Genomic DNA, 26,847 nt, shown 5'->3' on the forward strand with positions numbered 1-26,847 from the left:
GGGATATTTTCTTAATAGTAATTTAAAAATTACTCTGCTTTTTGTAGCTTAAGAACTTGTTTGATTGATCACTATAAAAAATAAATATATTAAGATTAGACTTATGTCGGAATTCTTTTTCTTAGTTCAGTAAGTTAGTAAAATCTTTATATATATATATATATATATATATATATATATATATATATATAAAGAGCAATGTATCTTTAGATACCATCTACATTGAAAAGAACAAAAATGAAGCTCCATCCATGTGACTTCTTTTACACTGGAGTGCAGGGCAAAGCAAAGGCATGTGGTCCAGCATAAATGGGTGTCTTCTCCCCCACGGCCTCTCTCCTTCCTTTCCTCCACCTATTTTGTGGCGCCATGGGTGCTAGAATCCACCTTTCATTTTGCCCTACCATAAACATAATTACTTGTCTTTGACTCCTGTTTTTATGCTGGGTTTTCCATCTTTCCTTCCTTTTTCTTTTTGCTAACATGTTTAGGATGGAGAGGATGTCCTCCGTTAAACGCTCCGGCGAGAAAATCAAACCCATGCATAAATAAAAATGGAAGCACTAAATCGACAGTGTTGTCTCGTCCGAAATAGATGCCACAGTCCAAGCAGCAAGAGGGTAAAAATGATTCTCAGGCAGTCCTTGCTAGTCCAATCTTCCCTTTTTCCGTTTAGAGTGGTAAATTATGTTTCGCAACAAAATGGAAGTATTCTTTTCTCCACTTTAGCCATCTTCGGTTATTCTCTTAATAGTGTCGAAAAATATTTTAATCTCGTGAAAAAATTATATTTTCACAATACTAAACTATAACATTCAATAATATTATTATAATTATTGTCATCATCACACCACGATACCATAACTACCACTTCTAAACATCATCTTATTATTAATATAATTACTATTTTATCAACATCCCGTTATAACTACATTCTTGAACAAGGCAGGTCGGGAATAATATTGCAGCTCTCTTCTATATTTCTGATTGACCAGAATACTATAAATTCTTTGTTATCTTATGTTCTTAAAACTATTTCTTAGGCGAGTTTAATTTTTGGAGTTGAGATTATTTTTTTATAGTATATTTAATTTTTAATAGCAAAGAAATTAATATGTCATGGGTTCTAATCTTATTATCCTCATTGGTTTTTATTAAATTGATAAAATCAATTATAATATAGCATAAATTTTTAAATTCAAATAGGTTTCAAGTATTAAGAGTTATTTTAAAATTATTAAATGAATCTCATTTAAAAATTGAAGATTTCAAGTTGAAATAATTGACGTGCAAATGATAAAGGGGTAAATTGTGAATCTAATAAACAAATGATTGGTTTAAAATGGAAAGAGTGCTATTTCTATCAGCTTGTCCGAAAATTGCTACACTATTTTGGTCTACGTTTAATAGAATGAGGATCCATGTTATAATTAGAGAGCAATATTCAGCAGTTGTTTGTCCAGCATCAGATTCTATCGGACTTCTGTAAAGATCCATCCCTGTATATGAGAAATTATTGTCCACAGTGTGCAACAATAGTGCTAGGTGGTGAAGGATTTATTTTTAATATTTTTGTATACAAGAACTTTATTTTTAGCTAGCCTACATCTGCAGATTTTTCTTTTTTTATAATAATCGAAATTTTATAAATAAAACATAGTCCTTACATAGAGAGAAATGGAAAACTCATATATAAAACAATTAACCCAAAAGATATTCAGCAGTTGTTAATTTGTCCAGCATCAGATATTTCTATCGGACTTCTGTAAAGATCCATCCCTGTATATGAGAAATTATTGTCCACAGTGTGCAACAATAGTGCTCGGTGATGAAGGATTAGTACTGTAAACACTGCATTCCAATCGGTTTTTTGTTTTCAAAAATTAGTTTATTTCTTGATGTCCAAATGCCCCATAAAATTGTTGGTGTGAGAAACCATAGGTGGTGGCTTTGAAACACTCAGAGGGGATAAAACACGAAGTTTTATTACAAAAAAACACAAGCTTACAAATACAACAAAAGCTTACAATACACACCCTCTCTTTCTCTCTAATGTTTCTCTCTATTCTCTCCACACAAATAACATAAGCTGGGCACTCTATTTATACACGAATTCAAAACAAGAAAATTCAACCTTCAAGTGTGAAGGCAGCTGGCGGCTGATGGTGTGAAGGCGGCTGGCGGCTGCGCCAGGTGGCTGGTGGCTGCAAGTGGTGGTTGCCTTCCTTGACCTTCTAGACTGAGTTTAAGTTTCAACAAATCTCCTCTTTAAACTCAATTGAGAGATATCATGCCAAGCATGAACTTTAATATGATAAATACTTCTCTCTTCAAAGGCTTTGTGAAGATGTCTGCAACTTGATCATTTGTGTTGCAAGATATCAGTTGGACTTCTTCATTCTTCACATGTTCCCGGATAAAGTGATGACGTGTATCAATATGTTTGCTCCTTTCATGATACACTAGATTCTTTGCCAATGCGATTGCTGATCAATTATCAATATAAATCTCCGTAGGATTTTCTTGAGGAAATCCCAAAAACTTCAGCATATTCCTTAACCATATTGAATGGCATACGGCTGAGTTGGCAGCAACATATTCAGCTTCACAGCTTGATAACGTTACAATCGATTGCTTCTTGGATGACCATGTGAAAGATGTGTCTCCCATGAAAAAGACAAACCATGTTGTGCTTTTCCTTTCATCCAAATCTCTACCCCAAACACTATCCGAGTAGCCTACAAGATTAAAGTCTTTACTTGAGGTATAAAACATACCTTCATTCATTGTGCCTTTGATGTAGCGAAGAATTCTCTTGGCTGCATTCAAGTGAGACTGGTCTGATGTCTCCATGTATCTGCTGATAAGTCCGACTCCGTAGAGTATATCCAGTCTGGTACATGTCAAGTACCTCAAGCTTCCTACTAAGCTTTTGAAGTAAGTTGGATCAACATTTCCAACCTTACTCTTCCTCAATTCCACTCCATTCTCAACTGGAGTTGATACCGGATTGCAGCTTTTCATTTTGAACCTTTCAAGAATATCTTTGGCGTAATCGCTTTGGGATACAAAAATCCCTTATTCTTTCTGCGTTACTTCCAAGCCAAGAAAATGTGACATTAACCTAATGTCTGTCATCTCAAACTCTTGTACCATGCTTCGTTTGAAGTCTTCAAACATGGTAGGATTGTTGCCGGTGAATATCAAATCATCAACATATAGGCACGCAAATAAGATGCTGCCATCTACTTCTTTCTTCACATATATTGCGTGTTCATATGGACATTTTTTAAATCCATTATCTTGAAAATACCTGTCAATTCTGGTATTCCAAGCACGCGGAGCTTGCTTCAAACCGTAGAGAGCTTTCTTCAACTTGTATACTTTGCCTTCATTTTCAGCTTCAATGTATCCAAGTGATTGTTCAACATAGATCTCTTCTTCTATGAAGCCATTCAGAAATGCTGACTTCACATCGAGTTGATAGATCTTCCATCTATGTTGTGCAGCTAGTGAGATTATCAGTCTGATTGTCTCTAGCCGGGCTACTGGAGCAAATACTTCTCCATAGTCAATGCCTTCTCTCTGTTTGTAGCCTTTAGCCACTAATCTGGCTTTGTATCTTTGCACTTCTCCTTTTGCATTCTTTTTCGTCTTGTAGACCCATTTGACACCTATTCCTTTCTTCTTTTCTGGTAAATAAGTCAGCTTCCAGGTATCATTCTTCTCAATGGCATGTATTTCTTCATCCATTGCTTTAATCCATTTCTCTTCTGTGACAGCTTCATTGAAGCTTAATGGGTCACTATCTGCAAAGAAACAAAACAAAGTTGTATCTTCCATGACTTGAGAGGCATTGTACAGCTCTTCAAGGTTTCTCATCCTTCTTAGTCCTTCTAATGAGGATGTTGATGGTGGTGTTGATGATGATGCTTATGGTGTGTTCCTCCTATTGAATACAGGGAATTTGTGTACCGGACTTTGTGGTTCAACTACTCGTACAATCGGTTCTTCTACAAGTATTGTTGGTTCTTCTTCACCTTCAAGGATCAAATCAGTGTTAATCCATTTCACTGCTTCTTGATCATCATTCCATTCCCAAGATTTATCTTCTTCAAAGATAACATCTCTACTCATAATTGCTTTCTTCATGATGGGATTATACAGCTTGTATCCCATCCTTCTTTCACCATATCCGACAAAGATGCATTTCTCGCTTTTATCATCAAGCTTTGTCCTTCTTGCATCTGGAATCTTTGCATATGCCACACAACCAAAGACTCGTAGATGAGTAACACTTGGTTTGTGACCACTCCATGCTTCTTCTGGAATGACACCTTGCAAACTTCTGGTTGGGCAGCGATTCAGTAGATACACTACACATGATACAGCTTCAGCCCAGTATTGCTTGGGCAACTTCTTTGCTTTGAGCAGACTTCTTGCCATGTCAAGAATCATGCGATTCTTCCTCTCAGCTACACCATTCAGCTGTGGTGTATAAGCTGGTGTTGTCTGATGTCTAATGCCTTGTTGTGTACAAAAGGCTTCAAAGTCATTTGCTGTATATTCTCCACCTTGATCAGATCTTACGGTTCTGATCGTATAGCCACTTTGCTTCTCCATAATTGCTTAAAAATCTTAAAAACAATTGAATACTTCTGACTTCCTCTTCAGAAAGTATATCCACGTCTTTCTGCTAAAATCATCAATAAAAATGAGGAAGTACCTATTTTGTCTAGTCAACATAGGCGTTATTGGGCCACATACATCTGTGTGCACTAACTCCAGTGGCCTCTTTGCTTTCCAGTTGACTTCTTTGACAAAACTGGATTTGTGATGTTTGCTGAGGACACAACTCTCACAGACTTCATCTAGATGATCAATGTGAGGCAAACCTTTGACCATCTTCTTGCTTGCTAGCATCTTCAGACTTATGAAATTCAGATGTCCAAGCCTCATATGCCAAAGCCATTATTCACTGTTGGTGATGGCACTCAAACACCTTGTTGCATCATACTGGATGTTCAAAGGAAACATCCTATTCTTGGACATTTTCACATAGGCAATTAATCTCCAATTTTTGTCTCTAATTGTCAGATGACAATTCTTCGAGTAAAAAGTATATCCTCTCTTCAAAAGTTGACCTAAGCTGATCAGGTTCTGCTTTATGGCTGGGACATAATACACATCGACGATGTAGCTGGAATCGCCGTTCTTCAACTTGATTGGGATGCTGCCTTTACCTTTGAATGGAACCTTTGAGGTATCTCCAAAAGTAACTAGACCTTGCTTGGTCTCATCTAGATCACCAAATAACTCTCGATAGCCACACATGTGATTGCTTGCTCCAGTATCTAGATACCATATATCCTCCTGTTTCTCACCAAGTCCTTGTTGGACAAGTAATGCAGCTGCTCCTCTGTCATCCTTCTCTGCATAGTTGGCTTGCTCACGTATCTCTAACGGAGCTTTCCTTCGGCATTCAGTGCTATAGTGCCCAAATTGATTGCAACTATAACATTGGATATTCCTCTTGTCATGGTTATTGTAACCGCCTCCTTTTCCTCTAGGAGTGAATGCCTGTTGTCCTCGACCTCCTCTGGTGATGTTTCTACCACCTCTTTCTCTGAAGCTTGTATTCCAAGATCCTCTTCCTTGGAATCTCTGAAATCCTCCTCTGGATTGTTGACTTCCTGCTTGAGTGGTATATCCACTTGTTGAAGTCTCCCCTTGCTCATATCTGTCCTTGAGAGACAGCTTTTCTTGTAAGGCATGCTCAATGGCCTTATCTCCATTTCGCTTTACAATCTTCTGCTCATGAGCTTGCAAAGAACTCATAAGCTCATCAACTGTCAACTTGTCCACTTCCTTGGACTCTTCAATGGCGACAACAACAAAATCAAATTTTGAATCTAGGGATCTCAAAATTTTCTCAGTAATTCGAGAATTAATTATGGCTCCTCCATTTCTCCTCATCTGATTGACTATCACCATAATTCTTGTGTGATAATCAGAAATAGATTCTGAGGACTGCTTTTGTAATAATTCAAATTCTCCTCGCAAAGATTGAAGACGAATCTTCTTGATTATGTCAGCACCTTTGTATTTTTGTTGGAGAGCCTCCCATATGTATTTTGATGTTTCAGCGGAAGCTGTCGCACCCGACATCGTGACGGCCCTAAAAATTATGATTCTCGATTATGGAAAAAAAGAACTGATTTCTGGTTTCTTGTTCTTTTAGGAAAAAGGTCTTGTTTGAGGAGTCGCCACCTAGTATGATGGTCACTAGAAACCCTAACTGGTCAACAGAGATTCTATGGTTTGGGATTGGTTACGTAAAAGGAAAGATATTATCACCCCTTAAACGTTCTGCCTAAGGCAAACTGCATTGCTGGTTTTGTCTTAAATTGCTAAATGTTTATTAGTTTATGCTATGATGATTTATTTAAATATTCCTGACTCTGGCGCCAGTGAATATTCGAGCTCGAATAATTCCAACTATGGCTTTGGTAAAAATTCGTAGCTTCGAAAATTAAATTAGATCAATATTTTTTTTATTCCCTACTCTAGCATCCGTGAATAAATAAATAAATAAAAATTTATTTTTTTGCATGCATATATTTTTTTATTTTTCTAGCTAAATAAAATAAAATACAACGAATAAAAATAATATAAATTTAAACCGGTATTTTTATTCCTGACTCTGGCGTCAGTGAATAAACCAATAAATTTACATTATTTTTATTCATGATACATATTTTTTTTCTACTTTTTTTTTTTAGGGCTGGGCCCAGCTCAGCCCATGGGGACTGGACTGGGCTGGACCCAGCCGGCCCAGCCTGGTCACTGGCCCAAGCCAGTGACCCGGCTGGGCCACATGAAGCACGCGTTAACCAAATCACGCGTGCATGAGCAGCTAATTTTAAAAACAGAAGGTGATAATTAATTAACGAAAAGCAAGGAGAACAAAGCAAAAGACTTACCTGGTTCAATTCCAGATAATTCGCGCGAGAATGCTGAGGGAGACGCTCCTGCTTTCAATTTTTCTCTTGCTCCATCTGCTTGTCTCTCACGTTTTATTTCCCTCCTGTTTCTCTGTTTCGGCTTGTTTTTTTTTTTCTTTGCTCTATTGTCCAGAACCCCTCACTATTCTCTCTCGGCCTGCTTCTTCTTTCTCTGTCTAGTCTCGATGGGGGTTCTTCTCCTGACTGGGTTCCTGGAGGCTGAAGAGTTGCTGAAGATGGTGAAGAGATGGTTGAAACTGATTCCCTGTCTCCTTTTTTTTCTTTTCCCCAGCCCCCTTGTTCGTTCGTCTCCTCTGTTTCTTTGAGAAGAAACGAGGGGACGAATGTCTACTCCTTTTCTTTTCCTTTAGTTCCCCCGGTCCTGTGGTTCCTTGCCACTCTTGGTTCTGTCTCCTCTGCTTTCTTCTCTTCCTGCGTCTTCCCCCCTGCGTTCTTTCTTTTCCACAGTCCGTGGCTCCTTTTTTTTTCTCTGTTTCTCTCTTCTCAGCCCCCCGGTTTTGTCATCACTGCTCCAGTTTTTCTGCCCCCCTTGTTCGTTGCTTTTTTTACCTCCTCTGTTTCCTTGAGAAGAAACAGAGGAAACAAAGTCTGGTTCTTTTTCTTTTCTTCTCCCCTCTCCTAGGTTTTTTCGTGTCCTTTTCAGTCCTTCTCTCTGCCTTTTGTTCCCCCCTGTGCCGGTTCTCCTTCTCTGGTTTTTATAACCAGAGAATGCCATGCGGTTGCATGGATTTTAATGCAATAAAGGCATGCGTTTTCTTCTTGTTTTCGGGTGAAGAAGATGAACAGTGCTGATGGCAATTTGCGTTTTGATCCTCGACATTTGAATTTTTACAGTACAGTCCTTGGGTAAATTGTAATTGCACCCCTGCATCTCAGCGCCATTTACACATTGGTCCTTAGATTTTAATTTGTTGCAATCGTGCCCTCAATTAACCCCAAACATTGCTATTTCTTCAATTAAGTCCCTGATTTCATTAATTCAATTAAATCCAAAGTCCAATTAAGTCTAAAAACTTATCAATTCTCCAACTAAACCCTTAATTTGATTCATTAAATCAATTCCAAGCTCAATTAAGTCTAAAAACTTATTAATTCTCCAATTAAACGCTTAATTGGATTAATTAAATTAATTCCAAGCTTAATTAAGTCTCAAAACTTATTAATTCTCCAATTAAACCCTTAATTGGATTAATTAAATTAATTCAAAAATTTAATTAAATCTTTAAACTTCCAATCATGTTGCCCTTAACCCAAATTTTAATTCATTCTTCATTTATTTCATTTTACTTGTTTTTTCATCATTATTATTTTTTCATCATCATTTTTTTTTAATCCTTTTTAGTAAATAAATAATAATAAATATTAAAAATAAAATGGTCAAAAATTGTATTTTTGTTGGAAAGCCTCCCATATTTATTTTGATGTTTCAGCGGAAGCTATGATCTCGAATGTATCTTCATCAAGGCCTTGGTAGATGATGGTCTTTGCTTTGTTGTCCTTCTTTTTGTTGACTTTCAGGCATAGTTTTGAAACCCGACCCGGTCATTGACCCGGTCGACCTTCTGGGTTACGGGTCAGGTGAGTTGACCCGGGTTAACCCGGGTCAACCCAAAAAAACCTATATAAAAATAAAACACATAACTAATTACAATACAACACTTACTTAAACTAAATTTAAATTATAAACCAACAACATAAATTTAATTCAATATCCAAAATACAAATCAAATATAAATTATAAAATATTTATAACAAAACATCAAACCACATAAATTCCAACAACATAAATTCTAAAATATTTATGTCAATTCGAGAAAATCCAAGCTATTTTATTTTAATTACAAGAAAATTAAAAAAAAAAAAGGAAAGAAAAAAATCTCACCCTGATACTGCATTTCGTGTCTTAAGCGACCGTGCATTAGACCTCTCCGCGCTGACTATAGATACTGCATAAAACACCTGCATATTCATAAATTTCAAACTCAGTACCAAAACTCGTCAAAAAGTGCAATTCAGTCCTTAAGTTCTTAGAAACTGGAGACTCAGCAAAAATGTTAGTCCTCACACACACTATGAGGACACGTAATGTGAAAATTAAAAGCAAAAAAAAATTCAAACAAATTATAGTAATTATAATTTTCTCAAAAAAAGCAGAGGAAAAGAATGAAACCCTTATAAAACAAAAATCAAACTCTGAAATTAAAAAAAAAAAAAAAAAAAACAGAATCTTCTTCGAACGGAAACGTTTAAGAAGAAGGGGAAAATCAAGAGAATGTGAGGGGGAAAAAATTAAAAAAAAAAATCCTCGCCTGTAATAGAAAAATCGAAAGCAGAAAAAGCTTCATCGTCCTGCTTGAGAGCTCCATTGCAACCAGCGCGATTAACCCTGCCGCTAATTGCAGCGTATGTACATGTAGAGAAAGAGAGAGAGAGAGAAGCGAGAGTCGTGAATTGATACGTTTGTAAAGGAGAAAAATATGTGAGAGAGAGAGTGAGAAAAGAGTCAAAAGTTTTAGTTGTCTGCGGAGGGAGAGTGTAACATAGTAGACGCTTTTTGTTCACTGGGTGCTTGGAAGTTTTTAGAGTCATTAAACGGCTTCGTTTAATGACAGGGAGAGTAAAAAAAAAGTGGCCGGGTCTCACCCGGGTTTGGCCGGGTGGACCGGGTCCCGGGTCGACCCACCGGGTCAACCGGGTTTGGCCGGGCCGATTCCCAAACGGGTTTTGGCCTCCACCCGGACCGGTTCCATGCCCGGGTCGGCCAGGTCCCAAGTCGACCCACCGGGCCGGTCCGGGTTTAAAAACTATGCTTTCAGGGCTTGCTTGTGTGCCTCTTGTAAAGCATCTTCTGCTTCTTTGGACTCTAGTTCATCATAACCATGTTGTACAATATCTAAACACTCTTGTGAACCAAGGAATGCCTTCATTCTGATGCACCAACTATAATAGTTGTCTTTGGTCAGCTTCGGGATGAGTGTATGTGTACCTTCTATAGTCATTTTGCTCTTTGAATGACCATATCACCTCTTTGGGAGCCGAATTTGGCCAAACAGACACTGTAGATCGATCCGGAATGGTCCAAATAGTAGGAAACCAGTCTGACTTTGTTGAAATCAGGTCAGAAAATGAGTGAACCGGTCAAAAAACCAATTCTGTATGGTGGGCGGTTCGCTAAGGGGAACCGGGAATATTCTGGGAATATTCTCTCGGCACACTGCGACTGGAACGCTGCTTGGCTCGGCGCGTAGGACGGCTCGACTGGACTCTGCTAGGACTCGACGTGAACGGCTCGGCGCAACTCAAATATGGTGCGCGTGTGGCTTAGTTGTCTTAAACCTCTGGGCGCGTGGTCTGCGTGTGGGCAATCTGGGCAGAATCTTCGGGCGACGCGTGTAGCTCACCTCGGACTCCGATCAGGCTGTTCTTTACACCAGTGAGCTCGTATGGAGGAGCTCTCCACTGTGGAATGATCAAAACTTGTTTTTTTGACAACTTTGAAAATTCGGGTATATCCCAAAACTCTTTTGTTTTCTGACGAACGGGGCTCTGATATCAATTGTTGGTGTGAGAAACCACTGGTGGTGGCTTTGAAACACTCAGAGGGGATAAAACACAAAGTTTTATTACAAAAAAACACAAGCTTACAAATACAATAAAAGCTTACAATACACACCCTCTCTTTCTTTCTAATGTTTCTCTCTATTCTCTCCACACAAATAACATAAGCTAGGCACTCTATTTATACACGAATTCAAAACAAGAAAATTCAACCTTCAAGTGTGAAGGTGGCTGGCGGCTGCGGCTGGTGGCAGCTAGTAGCTGCAAATGATGGTTGCCTTCCTTGACCTTATGGATTGAGTTTAAGTTTCAACAAAAATGTCATGCGAAAGCAAAATAATTGCTTTTCGTTGGAATATCCCGGTCACCAGCTGTAGTCTAACCATTTTGTGAACTTCATCCAAATGATGAACAATGCAAGAAAAGATGAACAATTACTTTGACCGGTGTCTATCAGATTCCTGTGGAGAAGAAACTCCCGAGTGCAGACTCTATTCTGAAGCAACATCCAAATCAATTGAACCTTCCTTGTGAGTCTGCCTCCCATACTCTAGTGTCCTTTTTATTCAAAATAAATTGAAACCCACTTAACATATGCACGTAATTCTAGAAATTGATCCAGTGGATGGATGGTGGCCATTTCTTGAATTTTAATTTCCAAGAAACAGAGAAGGTTTTCTGGAAACAGAGTATCAAAGATAGGGAAAGGTACAGTTACAACGGCTCAGCAACAACAGGTTAGATCTTAGAGCTGTCTGGTATGTGCCATGCTTCCATGTAGATGCAGAGAGTAGGTGTAGAAAATATTCAACACACCAAGTGTGTGCTTCTTTTTGGAATTTAGGTTTCATTTAACCTGTAGCTTTATTGGTTGAAAACTTGTTATTATCATAACCTAATTTTTTAATTTTTTAATAAATAAATAATATATATATATAATAAATAAAAATAAAAATAAATGAATAAAAAATAATTTGGGAATTGAGTTAAGATAATAAGAATGAAATTATAAATTTGGGAGTCAATTTAGTCAAAAATTAGAAGAATTAATAAGTTTATGGACTTCATGAAAATTTGATTTATTTAATTAATGCAATCAAGGGCTTAATTGAATAAATACCAAAGTTTGGGGCTTATTTGGTTCGAAAATGCAAGAAATTAAAGTCCAAGGACCAAAGTGCATAGGTAATGATACCATAAGGGGGTTAATTGATTTTTCCAAAGGTAATTTTAAAAGGGTTAAAAGTTGAAGACTTTTAATTAAACTTTAATTTATTTAATTAATGCAATCAAGGGCTTAATTGATAAAATACAAAAGTTTGGGGCTGATTTGGTTTGAAAATGCAAGAAATTAAAGTCCAAGAACCAAAGTGCATAGGTAGTGATACCATAGGGTGATTAATTGATTTTTCTAGGGGTAATTTTGAAAGAATTAAAAGTTGAAGAGCCAATGAAGCTTAATTGATTAAATTGGAAACCAATGACTGTTTGGTAAATGGCTTCGAAATAGAGGGGTTCAATTGCAATTGATCCAGGGTAAAATTAAAAAAAAAAAGATTTCCGTGAGGACCCAATTGCTAAATGTCAGACGTTTAGGGGCAAATTGGAAATCTGCATTTCAGGTGAAAACGGCGCCGTTTCAAAACAAACAATTCATCTCCTTCGTCCCACCGATTCAGCGGAAACTACAGCAAATCGTGGGTCACGTCTCAGCTGCCCACGATCCCTCTCGAGTCTCGCCTACAAGAAAAAGGCAACAAGCAGGAGGGGGAAGAGAGAACGAGCAGGGGGAACGAAGCAAACACAGAGAGGACAGAACACAGGGGAACAGAACGAACAGGAGGACAGAGAGAGAGAAAGGGAAAGAAGACAGATACAATCGAAGAACGAATACAGAGAAAGTGAACGAAAACAGAGAGAGACATGGAAGGAGAAAAAAACCAAAGAAGAAGATCAAGAACAGAGAGATAAAGAGAACCCAAAATAAACGAAGAAAGATTTCTGGGCTTTCTTCCAGGACTCCAGCAAAGGAATGTCTGTTGTCTCCTAAACAACAGATCACCCAACCACCCAAAAACAAAGGAAACAGAGACGGACACAAACAGAGACAGAGAGAATAAGAAAAGCAAAAAGAAACCAAGCAAAGAAAAGCAAGACCAGAAGAGAAGCAAAAAAAAAAAAAACCCAGAGGAGAAGAAAGTAGCTTTGGCTAGCCAGAACACCTTCGCCACCATCTCGTCCCCAAGGTTCCAGCACCCAATTTTAATAATAATAATAAAGTTAATAATAATAACCATAAACTTAACACCCAATTTTACTACAAGCAACCGATTGAAGCAACATTTTAGTCTTAACTTCGTTAAGTTAAATACCAACCTATTACACTCTATATATAACACATATTATTCTATATATAAAATATATTAATTTATATTAAAAAAACCATCTCAATCCAATAATTTAAATTATTAAATAAAATTGTAAGATATGACTTATATTATTCTATAAACACACTCCCTTAAATAAAAAAAAAATTTAAATTTAAAACTTGTAAAACTCATATTATTATATATTTAATTTTTATCAAATAAATAAGGATAGTAAAATTTTCATGATCGCTTGATAATCAAGGGTCTGATATCATATCAAATAATTATCTCAATATAATAACTTAAATTGTTAAATAAAATTTTAAAATATAATTTATATTATTTTTTAACATGAAACTATGAGAGCACAACTTCATAAATATCATGAAATTGAACAACCAAACATTCTGTAACACTCCATATATAGTGATTAATGGTAGAGGTTCAAACCAACTATAAAAAGGAAAAACCGCTATGCCACTTTAGTCTCCAATAGTAATCAAGTCGAGCGTTTTTCCTCGTTCTTAAGACCGAGCATTTTCCCCCACCGTAGGCAAGGGACACGAAACGGTGCTCGAGCTTTCCTGGTTTTCTTGAGAATGTTGAATGTAGAGCCCATAAATGAGACGTACAGACGAAATTGCATTATTGCAAATATTAAGACTGGAAGGAATGCAGCCATGGAAAGGAGTAATGTTGTCAATTTTTTCTCTGACTGAATGAGTATCAAGATTGTGGCCCCAAAAGATAGCATTGTCGTTATCACAGCAAAGAAGAGGAAGGTGAAGCCAACAAGAAGTTTTCGAGGAAGAGAGATGTGAAATTCTTGTAGCTCAAATGGAGAGGTCAACAAAGACAGAAATACCACAAGCGAAGTCAAGGAGCTTGCTAAGGAAAGAACATCCGAGACAGTGAAAAGCAGAAAATAGGGAGAGTTGATGAAGTTGGGCGTGCCATTCTTATCAGAACCTCCGGGCACAGTATAGGCAGCAGCAAAGACAACAGTAGCAACAAGTGCAGCCACTGTGGAACAAGACTGAGTCGTTTCCTTTATCCATGTTTGTGCATTTTTCAGTTGGTCCTTGTGACTCTCTTTGAAGAGCTCCTCTGCAGTCTTGCGTTCTTTGTTCCGAAGCGTGACATAATGAGGAGGAATTACCTTTTGCACTTGCTGGAGTAATCGGGAGATAAATATGATTGTTATATAAATGGAGTTTGTAAATAAAACAACGTATTATTTAATTGCGTATAATTTTTAATAATATTTAAGTAATTGGTTCGGGTGACAAGGAGAACTAGATCAGCCTGTTGTCTTAATTAGTTGACATGTCTACGTTTCGTTAGCATTAAAATCGATTTTTTTCAGTTTAACGGTTTTTCTATGACCTTAACTGGATTGGGTAATTTGATTGAAACAAATGTTTTTATACGTTTGGTACTCTAATACACTATACCAAGTCCATGAATAAATTTTATCCGGAGGTAAAGACAAAGGGATGAAAAGGTCTCACCTCAAACCATTGCAACTCCTCCTGAAGTTCAAGTGCAGGCCCAGGCCTGGTTCCTCCTCTGTAATGCTCCATATCTGCAACATGGTGCAACAATGTGTTCTTCTTCTTATCAATAACTCGATGCAGTCTAGCCATCGGTACTTTCAGTTGTTTCACAAGATTGAAGATCTTTTTCTGGCGATGCATGACGGCCACACCCAAAATGCTCTGACCCTTCTTATTGAGCTGATCAACAGCGTGGGGATATTTATTTATTATCTCCCACACAATCTCTTCTATTCCATTTATCGTTGCAACAAACAATGAGATCTGCTTATTGCTAGTTAATGATGAGCTCGTTACAGGAGGTTCTGTTATTTCTATTTCTCCCTTTTTATTTTTTTCCCCACCCATTCCCTGCTCTTTTTCTTCCTCTTCATTTTGGTCTATTTTGACTATATTCCACTTTTCTTTCTCTATTAGTTTTTCGGCGAGTCTCAAAGCTAATACATGCTTTCTTTTCTGGTTCCAGAATACTTCTAGCCTTGCTGGCCAACATCGTACTTCATGTTCATGCGAAAGCGAATGAAATTAAACATGGATGAGAGCTAGCCATTTTTATGAAATAGAAAGAAACATTAACAATGATAGTAGAAGGATGAACTAAAGTATAATAATAATAATAATAATAATAATAATAAAGAACTGGATCAAAGTCATTACAGTGTGTGTGTGTGTGTGTCTATATATATATATATATCAAATCATCAAAGTCACAGAAAGTTGAATTTTGTAGGAAAAGGCTCAACCTCTTTGTGTCTTATGCATGTAAATAAATCATTTCATCAATCCATATTCTTAAATGACAATGATATATAAAAATAGTATGAGTAATATATAAAAAATAAATTATCAAATTCAATGACCAGAATAAAAAATCTCATATAATAAGAGTCAATTATCCAATTCAATAAATGGCATCAAATTCAATGATCAGTTATGATTCCTTAATTTGGACATGAATGAAATGTGTTTCATTGTACCCTCCAGAAATATATCTAATCTCGTTATAGAAAGGTTGCTCAATAATACCACCTAGCCTTGAAACCAAAAGAACAGGTCTCAATTGTGTCCAATTATACCTTTAGGGACCTTAAAATAGTTGAGTAGGCCGCCTCTTGGTTTCCTCTCCGAGCTGCTACCCAAACCGCTCTCAACATCTCCCACAGTACCCTTCCGTGCCTGGCCACTAGTTTCTACTTGGAATTCTACCTTGCGGCGAACAGGAAGACCTGCGAAATAATTTAGAGGTCAAATCATAGACATATAGATGTCCACACACACACACATATATATATATATGCATGCATGTATATATATGTAGCATGTATATATATGGAGCCACTATTGTAAGGTCTAATAGTGTGTTTGGAGTAGGCATACAACAATATATGAGTCTTTCAAATATGCCCATGGGAAATCCACTCTCAAAAGCAGATGGCATGTGGGCTAGAAGTTGAAGAGCAGTTATGCCTTTTTTGTCCTTCAAGCTGTGGAGCGATTCATCCAGTTTTAGCAAAAGTAAAGCTGTGTCTGCATTCATGAAATTAGAAATTCAAAAATTATACATATGATACACACACATTTTAAATTTGAGAATTCTACAAAGAGAGAAATTGTTACCAAAGTGTTGCCCTATGATAGCAGCGCCAAGGATGGACAGGCCATCTTTCCGCTGGCGGTGAATTGGAAATAGGAGGCCATCATCATCATCATCCACGCATTGTTCTGGTTTGGAACGGATCAAAAGCTCCACTATTTCTGCCTCACCAAATCCAGCTGCTGTAAACAGTGGGGTTTCACCGTACTCGTTAGGAATGGCAATTAGGTCTGGACAACATTCTACCAAGAATCTTACAGCCTCATAATTCCCATAGATGGTTGCCTCGTGAAGAGCCGTATTTCCAAATTTGTTTTTTTTCTTGAGAAAATCTTTCTCAGTTGAAGGTAATTCTCTTTCCTTCACGATTTCAAGTAGATCTTCAAGTGCTTGCACTTCGTTGCTTTGCACAGCTAGATGAAGTACAGTATCCAAAGAGCTCGTAACTGGAGAGAACAAATACTCGGTATTTTCCTTATAGTAGTCAATCATGTGTTGCCATTTTCCATTCATGGCTGCTTTATAAGGTCTCTCCTGTATCATCTCATCAGAATCCATAATTGCTCTCTACATAAGATTATGTAAGTAACTATTGTTAATGTACAATCTTAACATAAGTAACTATTGTTAATGTTAATGTAACATAAGTAATGTACAATCTTAACAATACTCTCTATTGTTAATGCTAATCTTACAATCTTAACATAAGTAACATATAACCCATATTTGCTCTCTACATAAGTAACTATTGTTAATGTACAATCTTAACAATACTCTCTATTATTAATGTTAATCTTACAATCTTAACATAAGTAACATAATCCATATTTGCTCTCTACATAAGTAACTATTGTTAATGTACAATCTTAACAATACTCTCTATTGTTAACTACAGAAGAATTTTTAAAAAGAGGTTTTAAGCTTAGCATAATTTTTGCCTTACCTTACAAGTGATGGTTGCATGGCTATTTATAGCCCTCATAACCAACCTAAATGGAACAATTTAGACAAACTTTCCACCAATAGAACTTGCAAGAATCTTAACCAATTCACTAGACAATTCTAGAGTTCTTTGAATTGTGGATGAGAATTCTTAACATTTCTAGTATTCGTTTGATTTCTCTAGAACTTTCCTAATTTAACTTTGCACAAACTTGTAGTTTATATTATTTTCTAGAATTGACCTCTGGAATCTTCTTTAAGTGCATTAATAATTTAATACTCCTCCTTAATATACTTCACTGATACTCTAACTTGATCTTGTAGTGCCTCAAACTTAACTCATGAAAGGGCTTTTATGAAGATATCTACTAATTGTTTTTTAGTCTTGCATGCAATATTCAAAATTGATTTCTTTATAGCCAACTGCTTTTTATAAAAAGTGAAATTGATTGATATGTGCTTGTCCTGTTATGGAATACAAGAATTTTATCATAGAAATGACTGACTTATTATTATATAATATCGTTGTAGATCCATTAATTTTCGCTATTATATCTAGATTTATGAGACCTTACATTAAGCTTAGACTGAAAAGCACTCTTAATAGAGTCTTCTTCGTAGTACTGAGTCTTTTCTTATGTGCTTCTAAAGAACCTATTAGTTCAGCTACTGACAAGATTGTTAAATCTTTTTATTGTTCTATACTAGTAACTATAGAGTCATTTTCTTGTAAGATTGATTGGAAATTTTTCAACAACCCTTTGATCAATAATATTTTCTCCTATAGATCTCATTTGATTTACAACTACTTTAATTCTTCCATGATAATCTTTAACAATCTCAAAATCTTTCATTTTAATATTTTCCAACTCTCTTCGTGGTATTTGGAGTCTAATGGTGCATACCTCAGAATCACCGCGAAACTCCTCTTGCAACATATCCCATGCTCGGTGTGCAGTTGAAGCTTTAGTAATCCTAGGAAAAATTGTATTGGCCAGTGATTGTTGAATCAAATAAAGGGCACTAGCATCCTTCTGCTTTTTCACCTCTAACTCCTTCCGTTGTGCTTCTTCTAGAGTAGAGATATTTTCTCGCTCCTCAAATCCATTCTTAACAATGTCCCAAAGATTTTGAGACCTGAAGAGTGTTTCCATTTTTTTTTCCCACAAATCATAGTTTTCCACCATCAAAAATAGGAAGTGACACAAAGATAGATTGTGAATGAATTTTATGGTGGCCATAAAGAACTCTAATGCCGCCTTTACGATCAATTGGGCTCTGACCACTGTTAGAGGATGATGGTAGTTAGGAGATTTTAGTGATTAGGGGTTGAAATGAAAGTAGTTTATAGTTAAGATTTTTAAGTTTGTATAATTTGGAAATGCTTGAAGGATATACAAAGCAAAATCTTTGTTGATAGGAAATATAATACAAGGAGGATAGTTTTTAGGACAAAGGTTTTAAGCTTAGCATAGTTTTTTTAGTTTACCTTACTAGTGATGGTTGCATGGCTATTTATAGCCTTCTTAACCAATCTAAATGAAACAATCTTTCCAGCCATAGAACTTGATGAAATCTTAGCTAATACACTAGAAAATTCCAAAAGTTCTTTGAATTGTGGACAAGCATTCTTTCATTTCAAGAATATTCCTGGTGTTTGTTTGATTTCTCTCTAACTTTCCTAACTTAACTTGGTACTAAATTATAGTTTGTAGTGTTTTCTTGAATTGATCTCTAAAATCTTCTTTAGGTGTATTCATAATTTAACAAAATGATTGGAATGCTGCTATAGCTAGCTCTTGGTAAAATTAAAGACAACAAGAAAACTTGTTTCCAGAGAGATGACTACAAAGAAACAAACTAGCTTCCAGTTTTTCTTAATTAAGCCGTTTGAGAACCCTATAAAGAACTGTTCCTTGTTAAAAATAACAGTAAATTAGTATCTGGGTTATGCTTGTTTGGTATATAGAATGGAACTATTAATTATAAGAACATATAATAAGGTGAATTCTTATTTATTATTCTTATAAGAATAAAATAAAATTGATAGAATAAACGTCAACTATTTGTCAAGTCCTTGTCCTTGTAAAAGTGACATATTGGGAAGCTTCAACTATATGTCAAGTCAACCATTTAGGTGGTAACCCAATGGTAAAAACTTGGGACTAAGAGGTTTGCTCCCTCTGTGGTCTCAGGTTCGAGCCCTGAAGTTGCTCATATGATAGCCACTGGAAGCTTACATGGTCGTTAACTTCAAGACCCGTGAGATTAGTTGAGGTGCACGCAAGCTGGCCCGGACACCCACGTTAAACTAAAAAAAAAATTATATGTCAAGTCCTTGTCCTTGTAAAAGAGACATGTTGGAGAGGCTAACAACGGCAGGTCCATTCAGCCCAGTACTTGACGGCTGCCTTAGTTAGTTTTCTCATGTATTAAGTTATGTCCACATTAATTTACATTAGTCCAAATGTACGGTCACAACATATATTAAGATAAACTCATTGTAGCATTGTTTTTACATATTAGTATAAATGTATATATTGTGTTGTGTTTTCTATTATGGTATCAAAGCGTAATCCACCAGATGTGTTTCAGATGTTGTATTATGTTCAACCTAAAAGAAAAGTCGACAAGGAAACCTTTTTGTTTTTACAATGAAAACAACTAAAGAATCCCATTTTATTATTGTTTGAGCAACTTACATGTCCTAAAGTTGAATTCAGATGAAAATTCATGGAAATTAATATGTTAGATGAGGTGGATAGCTAGCAAAATGCATGTTAGCAAGAAAGGAACATGAATTGCATCAAGAGTGGTGTTTTTAGAATAATATTTCTGTATTCGGAATTACTAAGAGACTCTAAAAAAATTCTACAATACAAAAAAAATAATAACCCTTGAAATTTTAATTCAATTTCTAGGATTTCAAACAATTTGTAAAGTTTATAATATGTAATCCATTCAACATCTTTTATATTTGTTTATATCTTTGTATTTTTTAATATAAAATATGATTTCACCACATGTAAGAGGCTCTAAGAATAATATGATTTATAAGATTCAGTTTTTCTTACTACTTGGTCAAATATTTATAATATCAAATAATTATTTTAATTTAAAAATTTTAATTGTTTAAATTTTTGGGTGACTTTTTCAAAAATAATAATAATTTAAATCAACTGTCTAACATTACAATACTATCTTAACCTATCTTACCTTTTTGTTTATTTTTAAATAATTAAATAATACTTGGTATAATATTGATCATCTAAAATACACTTTTCCTTTTCAGTTTAATTCTTGCCGATGAGCTCCTTCTTTTGATATTTTGTTCAACATTAATAGTTGAATTAACCCAATTTCAGAAGAAATATTATTACTTTGTTTTTTTTTATACATTAAGAACTTGATTAATTGATCATTACAGAAATAAATATAATTAGATAGATTTATGTTCCTAGAAAAGTTTTCTTAGTTCAGTGTAAAAAAATGTATTCCATTTGTTAAACCATAACATTGCAGCTTGAAATCGAGATTCACCTTCGTGCTTTTAAAATAAACAAATCAAAAAAAGAAGAAAGTAAATTATTTCTTTGTTTTCCCTTTTCCTTTTGCTTTATAATCCTACTTTAAAGTTGTAGTGTAATAATTGTAGTTTATGTACGAGAACAATTAAAGTAGGACTCTTCCAAAAGCAAAAAGGGGAAACCAGTAATAATTTACTTTCTTCTTTTTGCTTGCCTATTTTAGAAGCAAGAATGTGAATCTCGATTTCAAGCACTGCGATATTATGGTTTAACAAATGCAATACATTTTTTCAATATATAATGAACTAAAAAAAATCTGACCTACAATCTAATCTTAATATATTTATTTTATATAGTGATCAATCAATCAAGTTTTTAAGCTATAAAAAGCAGAGTAATAATATATATCCTACCTCTGAAAACGATTAATTCAGCCATTAACAAATTTCCCTCTAAAGGAGGAGATCATCAGAAGAAAAGGTGGATTTTAAGAGAGATCAATATATTATTTAAATTATTTGAAAAGAAATAGAAAGGTAAGATGGGTGCTGATAATACGAAATATTTAAAAGTTGATATCAAATCATACAGTAACAATTTTAAAATTTTTGAGTTAAGATAATAATTAGCTAAAACATATTATGCACCCATTTCTTTTAATTAAAAGGAAAAATTTATCATGATGAAGTAAGATATATATTCATTTTGTATTTCTAGGTAAGAAACTATAAAGATCATTATACTAGGCAAACAGAACGTGGCACGACGGGATTAAAGGGCAGATTATTTTCAAATGCTGAGATGGATTTTGAGTTTTAATCTAGTGTGGTAAAGTTCTATTGTATTTTATTAAATCAAAAAGTCCACAACTAACACTATTAGATCTAATGGCTATGATATTTTGATATTTTTTCAAAAAAAAAATAATAAAAAAACAATATCTTACTCTCGTGAAGAAAAACTAAAAACAATATTCAAATAGTAATCTAATCTTCTATTTTCTTTTCTTTTCTCCTTCTTCTCCCTCTGCTGCAGGGGACAACACATGTATTTCAAAAGAAAAAAAAATGCATCGTCGTAACTAATCTATCTATTATAAATAAAATTTCTATATTATTAATTTGTCTTTATAATATATAATAATAATATTTTATATGGGTAAACCTAAAAAAAGCTTAAATCATATTAAAAAAAACTCATTTTAACCGCTAAAAAAAATATTTTAATTACCAAAAATGGGTATTGGAATACAAAAGAAAAAAAAAAACATTTGATGGGTATCAAACCGGTGAACCGAGTTTTTGAACCGAAAATGACGGTTTTGACCCGAATCCTCATGAAAACTCATTTTTTATCCTGATCGACATGGTTTGACCCGTATTGACTCAGTGAAATCGATTTTTATGAAAAATGACGGTTTTGACCGAAAATGACGGTTTTGACCCGAAACGTCATGAAAACTCATTTTTTACCCTGGTCGACATGGTTTGACCTGTATTGACCCGGTGAAATCGGTTTTTATGAAAAATGATGGTTTTGACCGAAAATGACAGTTTTAACCCAAAACATCATGAAAACTCATTTTTTACCGTGGTCGACATGGTTTGACCCTGGTGAAATCAGTGTTAATTATGAAAAATGACGGTTTTGACCGAAAATGACGGTTTTGACCCAAAACATCATGAAAACTCATTTTTTATCCTGGTCAACATGGTTTGACCCGTATTGACCCAATGAAATCGATTTTTATGAAAAATGACATTTTGACTGAAAATAACAGTTTTGACCCCAAAACGTCATGAAAAACTCATTTTTTATCCTGGTCAACATGGTTTGACCCAGTATTGACCCAATGAAATCGATTTTATATGAAAAATGACGGTTTTGACTGAAAATAACGGTTTTGACCCGAGAAACGTCATGAAAACTCATTTTTTACCCTAGTCGACATGTTATGGTTTGACCTGTATTGACCCAATGAAATCGGTTTTTATGGAAAGATGTGGTTGACTCGAGAAAAAGATATGTTGAATTTTAAACTTTTTTTTTTTCTTATTTTTTTTTTTGAATTTTTATGAATAATATAATATAAATAAAATAACGTTCAAGAAAAATCTTAATGAATCAAAAATTGGGTTACAACACTAATTAACTACATTTTCTTAATTAAACCGTTTGAGAACCCTATTTTATACAATCATTCAAAGAATGGTCCTTGTAAAAAAAAAAAAAAGTAAATTAGTATATGTGCTTTGCTTGTTCAGTTATAAAGTGAAACATATGACGAGAATATAGTAAAGCTAAAGGTTTATTTATTTCTTTTATAAGATATAATAAAAATATGTTGATTTGTTTTAATGTGTTGTAAAACCCATTTTTGGGTCCCCACAAAAATAAATAAAATAAATAGCCAAAGAGGCTAGAAAAATAACGGAAGGCAGAAGCACTCAGAAAATGGTTAGAAAATTGGTCAAGGAAGTTAAAGATACAAAGATTGGATTTTTTACAGTATTTTCTTTGAAGGATTGAGAGCCCTATGAGAAGGAAATTTTGAATTTTGAGGAGAAGCCCAAATTTGGATGTTTATGGACTTAATTGGACTTTTAAAGGATTTGATTGCAAGAAAAAATTGATTTTTAAGTCAAATTTGGGCTTTAATTAGAAGAAATTAAAGTTCTGGGGCCAAATTATGATTTTAGGAATTTATTAAGTCAAATCAGGGGCTTAATTGCATAAATATTGAAGTTTAAGAGCACCAATTAGGGACTTAATTGAAGAAAATCCGAAACCAGGGACCAATTTGGAAAAGATGCCTTAATTTACTGTTCACTTTCTTCCTCAAAAAGCTGCCTGAGTGGCTGCTTTCCAGGCGTGTTTTCCGGCTCGTGTGGCCTCCAAATCCGACAAAACCTTACACCAACATGTTCACATGCAACCCCTTTATCCCGGAGAATGGTCCGGTCGGGTCGGGAAATGTTAGAAACGGCTCCGTTGAGTGGGCTCAAAGTGGCCACCTCGGGCAGTTCGCAGCCTTGAGCTGCCAAATTTGGCAGCTCGAGGTGCAACACTTTGAGCGAAACGGTTGAGATGCTTTCCCAACTGAATCAAAAGGGTTGCAATTTTTCCATAACATATACAAGATTGCCCTCTTCCACAGCCTATAAATAGAGTCGAATTGATGATAAGAGGGGGGAGAGAATTCGGGTCCAAAGTCAGCCAAAAAACCAGCATTTTCGCCCAAATTCTGCAGATTTTTCTTCTTCTTCTTTCTTCCTCTTGCAACAGGAAACCGACGCCGTCTTCCTCCAACTCCACCGCTGCAACCACCAGCCGAACCACCTCATCACAGCAGCCCACAACCCCTTCGGCCAAGTAAGCCCCTCTTCCTTTTCTCCTCCTTCCTTTTCCCTTCCTCCTTTTCTTCTTCTTCCTCCTTACCTACTGTTGCATGAACAGTAGGGCGTGAAATATAATTCACGTCCTACCTGTTCACGCAGGACATGAATTATATATATATAGGTGTGTGTGTGTGTGTATTATAAGATTATTTAAAAATAAAAATAAAAAAAATTCAAAAATCAATTTTAAAAAAAAAAATGTTGATTTTCTCGCATCTTTTTCTACCAATTTTTGCAGGATATTGGGTTGTATTTTTTATATTGTAAAGATACAAATCCCGGTATTAAAATACCCGGTTTTCGTTAACAAAAAAAAATGTTTATAAAAAAAAAATGTTTTGTTTTCATGCATACGACCAATACTCTAACATGTTTTGAATGTTCTTTTTATATAAAAAAAAATATTGAAAAGTTTTGAAAATGTGTTTTCGCATAGATTTCTTAAACACAAATTATTTCTTTGCATTTCTGGATTTTACAACATGTTTGTAAAAACTCCAAAGGTATTGGCCCAATATTCCAAAAACTATTAAAATTTTATTTTGGGAGGGAGATTCATCTATTATTCATCGCTAATGTTTGGATAAAGAAATCCTTAAAGGATGAATATCCAAAAATATTATTGGGAGTAAATTCATCTATTATTCACCAGCTAATGTTTGGATAAAGAAACCCTTAAAGGATGAATATCCAAAATATTATTGGGAGTAATAAATCCGCACGCATCTTTGAAAGAAGCCTTGATTATAATCGAGGACATTTCAAAATTCAAATTTTGTCCCTCCTTGCGATTTACGAGTCGCAAAACTCTTGAAATACTAAGGAAAAATGAGCTTTCAAAGCAACATGGAATCTCCTTAGATTTCTATCCAAAATCAATTGACGGGTTTAGAAAACGCCAACACACCATAGACTATAGAGCAAACCAAACACCAAGCAGCTTACCTTAGGTAGGGCGTACTAGGGGTGCTAGTACCTTCCCTTTACGCAACCAGTCCCTTGCCTTAGAATCTCTGAAAGACCAGTTAGGGTTCCTAGTGACCAAATACTAGGTGGCGACTCCAAAGAACCAAATCCTTAGAACACAACGAAAATCGCCAGCCGATGTCGTGCCTTTATAAATTTTTTGAGGGGGTGTGACAGAATGGCGACTCCGCTGGGGAAGGTACTGTTTCTGACATTATTGGACTAAGCTTGGTAATTGTTTTTTTTTATTATTATGCTATGTTGTTGTTTTTCTTTTTTACAATGAATGGTTTACTCTATTTAAAAGCTTTAGCATGCATCTTTACATTTCTATCATACATGATGTAGTCATGCATCACTTTATTATTATTATGTTTTTTGAGGGCACACACATGTAACTTTAAGATTAAGTGGGGGACTAGCAGCTTGCCTTATGACTTGAGTCAAGGTTTAAGTTTGTGTAAACCCCAACTCTTTGCTGAGTGTTTAGACTGATTGTGATTGGTACACGTGCCATCCCACTATCTGCTGGACCTCTATATCGCCTTTACGAGGGTGATCACTGGAACAGCAAGAGACCCTTTTTAGAGACCCAGTAGTAAACCTACCCAATGTCTCACATAAAGGAACTAGAGCCTATCCTTAGGATGTATGCTCCATAATATCTTTTTGCATCCATAAAGGGAGAGATGTTCTAGAATTGGGAGACCCAAGAAGCTTCATTTGGTGATTTAATCAACAATGCTTGTTTGATCATGATATTGTGTTGTTTTCCTTTTTCAACTTTTTAAATCGAGGTTCCAAATGCCTTTTCAAAAGTTCATCTTGGTGTTTTTACACATCATTTTTCTTTTCAAAACGAATCTTCCATAACTACACCTACACTTTACACTGAGAATGAATGGCCAGACTTAGGGGTAGAAGAGGAAGAATGGTAGGAAAATAACATTAGGGGATTCACAAAAATGAACAACATGAACAAACTTGGAAACCCGCTACAAGGTCATGCCGTTTGGGTTAAAGAAAGTTGGGGGCACCTACCAAAGTGCCAGGGTAACTTTATTTCACAACATGATGCAAAAGAGATTAAAGTATACGTGGATGACATGGCTTAGAGAGGGAGAGAATCATGACCAAATATTGAAGGAATTAGTTGAAAGACTAAGAAAGTACAAGTTGAGGCTTAACCATGCAAGGTGTTCATTCGGGGTGAAATCTAGGAAGTTGTTGGAATTTATGATGAGTGACAAAGGGATAGAAGTGGACCCTGATTAAGTAAAGGCTATTCAACCTATGCCAACCTCCAAGACTAAGAAGGATGTAAGGAGGTTCTTGGGAAGTTTGAATTACATTGCTCAATTTATATCCCAATTAACCACGACTTATGACCTCATCTTTAAATTGTTAAGGAGGAAGAATCTTGGAATTTGGAATAAGAACGTGGAGAAGCTTTCACGAAAATCAAGCAATACCTACTGAATCCACCCCTATCTATCGAGTTGAATTGAAAAAATGGCAAGTTCTACTAACTGAGTACAACATAGTATATATGACAAGAAAAGCCATGAATGTCATCGCCAATCACCTAAGCTGACCATGTTGTGAAAGTTTATGGGCTGTTAAGATTTGATTTTTGGATAAAAATATGCTTTCAGTCGAGTAAGGGAAATCAGATTGTTGGATTATGTACTTTGAGGGTGTTGTGGTAATAGAGTGGGGGCAGTGCTAATCTTTCCTAATAAGAAACAGTATCCGGTTTTAGTTTAAATCGCAATTTGGGTACACTAAACAACGCAACTGAGTTTGAAGCTTGCATTCTAGAGGTTGCATTAGAGCTAAACATCAGAAAGATAGATGTGTATTGGAGACTCGATTTTGATTATTTGTCAAGTGAAAGGACAAGGGCAAACCA

The 26,847-nt window shown here is 35.4% G+C and overlaps 2 protein-coding genes and 1 long non-coding RNA gene across 3 annotated transcripts in view; all 3 read right to left on the minus strand.

The window, feature by feature from the left end:
• Positions 1-26,847, minus strand: part of LOC118045263 (uncharacterized) — a 91,881-nt gene that overhangs the window by 48,575 nt on the left and 16,459 nt on the right. The gene's annotated exons all lie outside the window — the stretch shown is intronic.
• LOC140956060 (uncharacterized) lies at positions 8,750-9,533 on the minus strand. The gene is made up of 2 exons (XR_012171101.1): positions 9,335-9,533; positions 8,750-8,984 (listed from the first exon to the last, which is right to left on the minus strand). It is a non-coding gene; the product is annotated as an uncharacterized lncRNA (long non-coding RNA).
• LOC118045264 (uncharacterized) lies at positions 13,325-18,198 on the minus strand. Its single transcript, XM_035053848.1, has 6 exons — positions 17,950-18,198; positions 16,126-16,669; positions 15,886-16,035; positions 15,585-15,734; positions 14,464-15,005; positions 13,325-14,123 (listed from the first exon to the last, which is right to left on the minus strand). The coding sequence occupies exons 1-6, from the start codon at positions 18,196-18,198 to the stop codon at positions 13,452-13,454; spliced, it is 2,307 nt and encodes a 768-aa protein (XP_034909739.1). The 3' UTR covers positions 13,325-13,451.

Source organism: Populus alba, chromosome 11, assembly GCF_005239225.2.
Source record: "Populus alba chromosome 11, ASM523922v2, whole genome shotgun sequence".
In the NCBI taxonomy this organism is placed as follows: Eukaryota; Viridiplantae; Streptophyta; class Magnoliopsida; order Malpighiales; family Salicaceae; genus Populus; species Populus alba.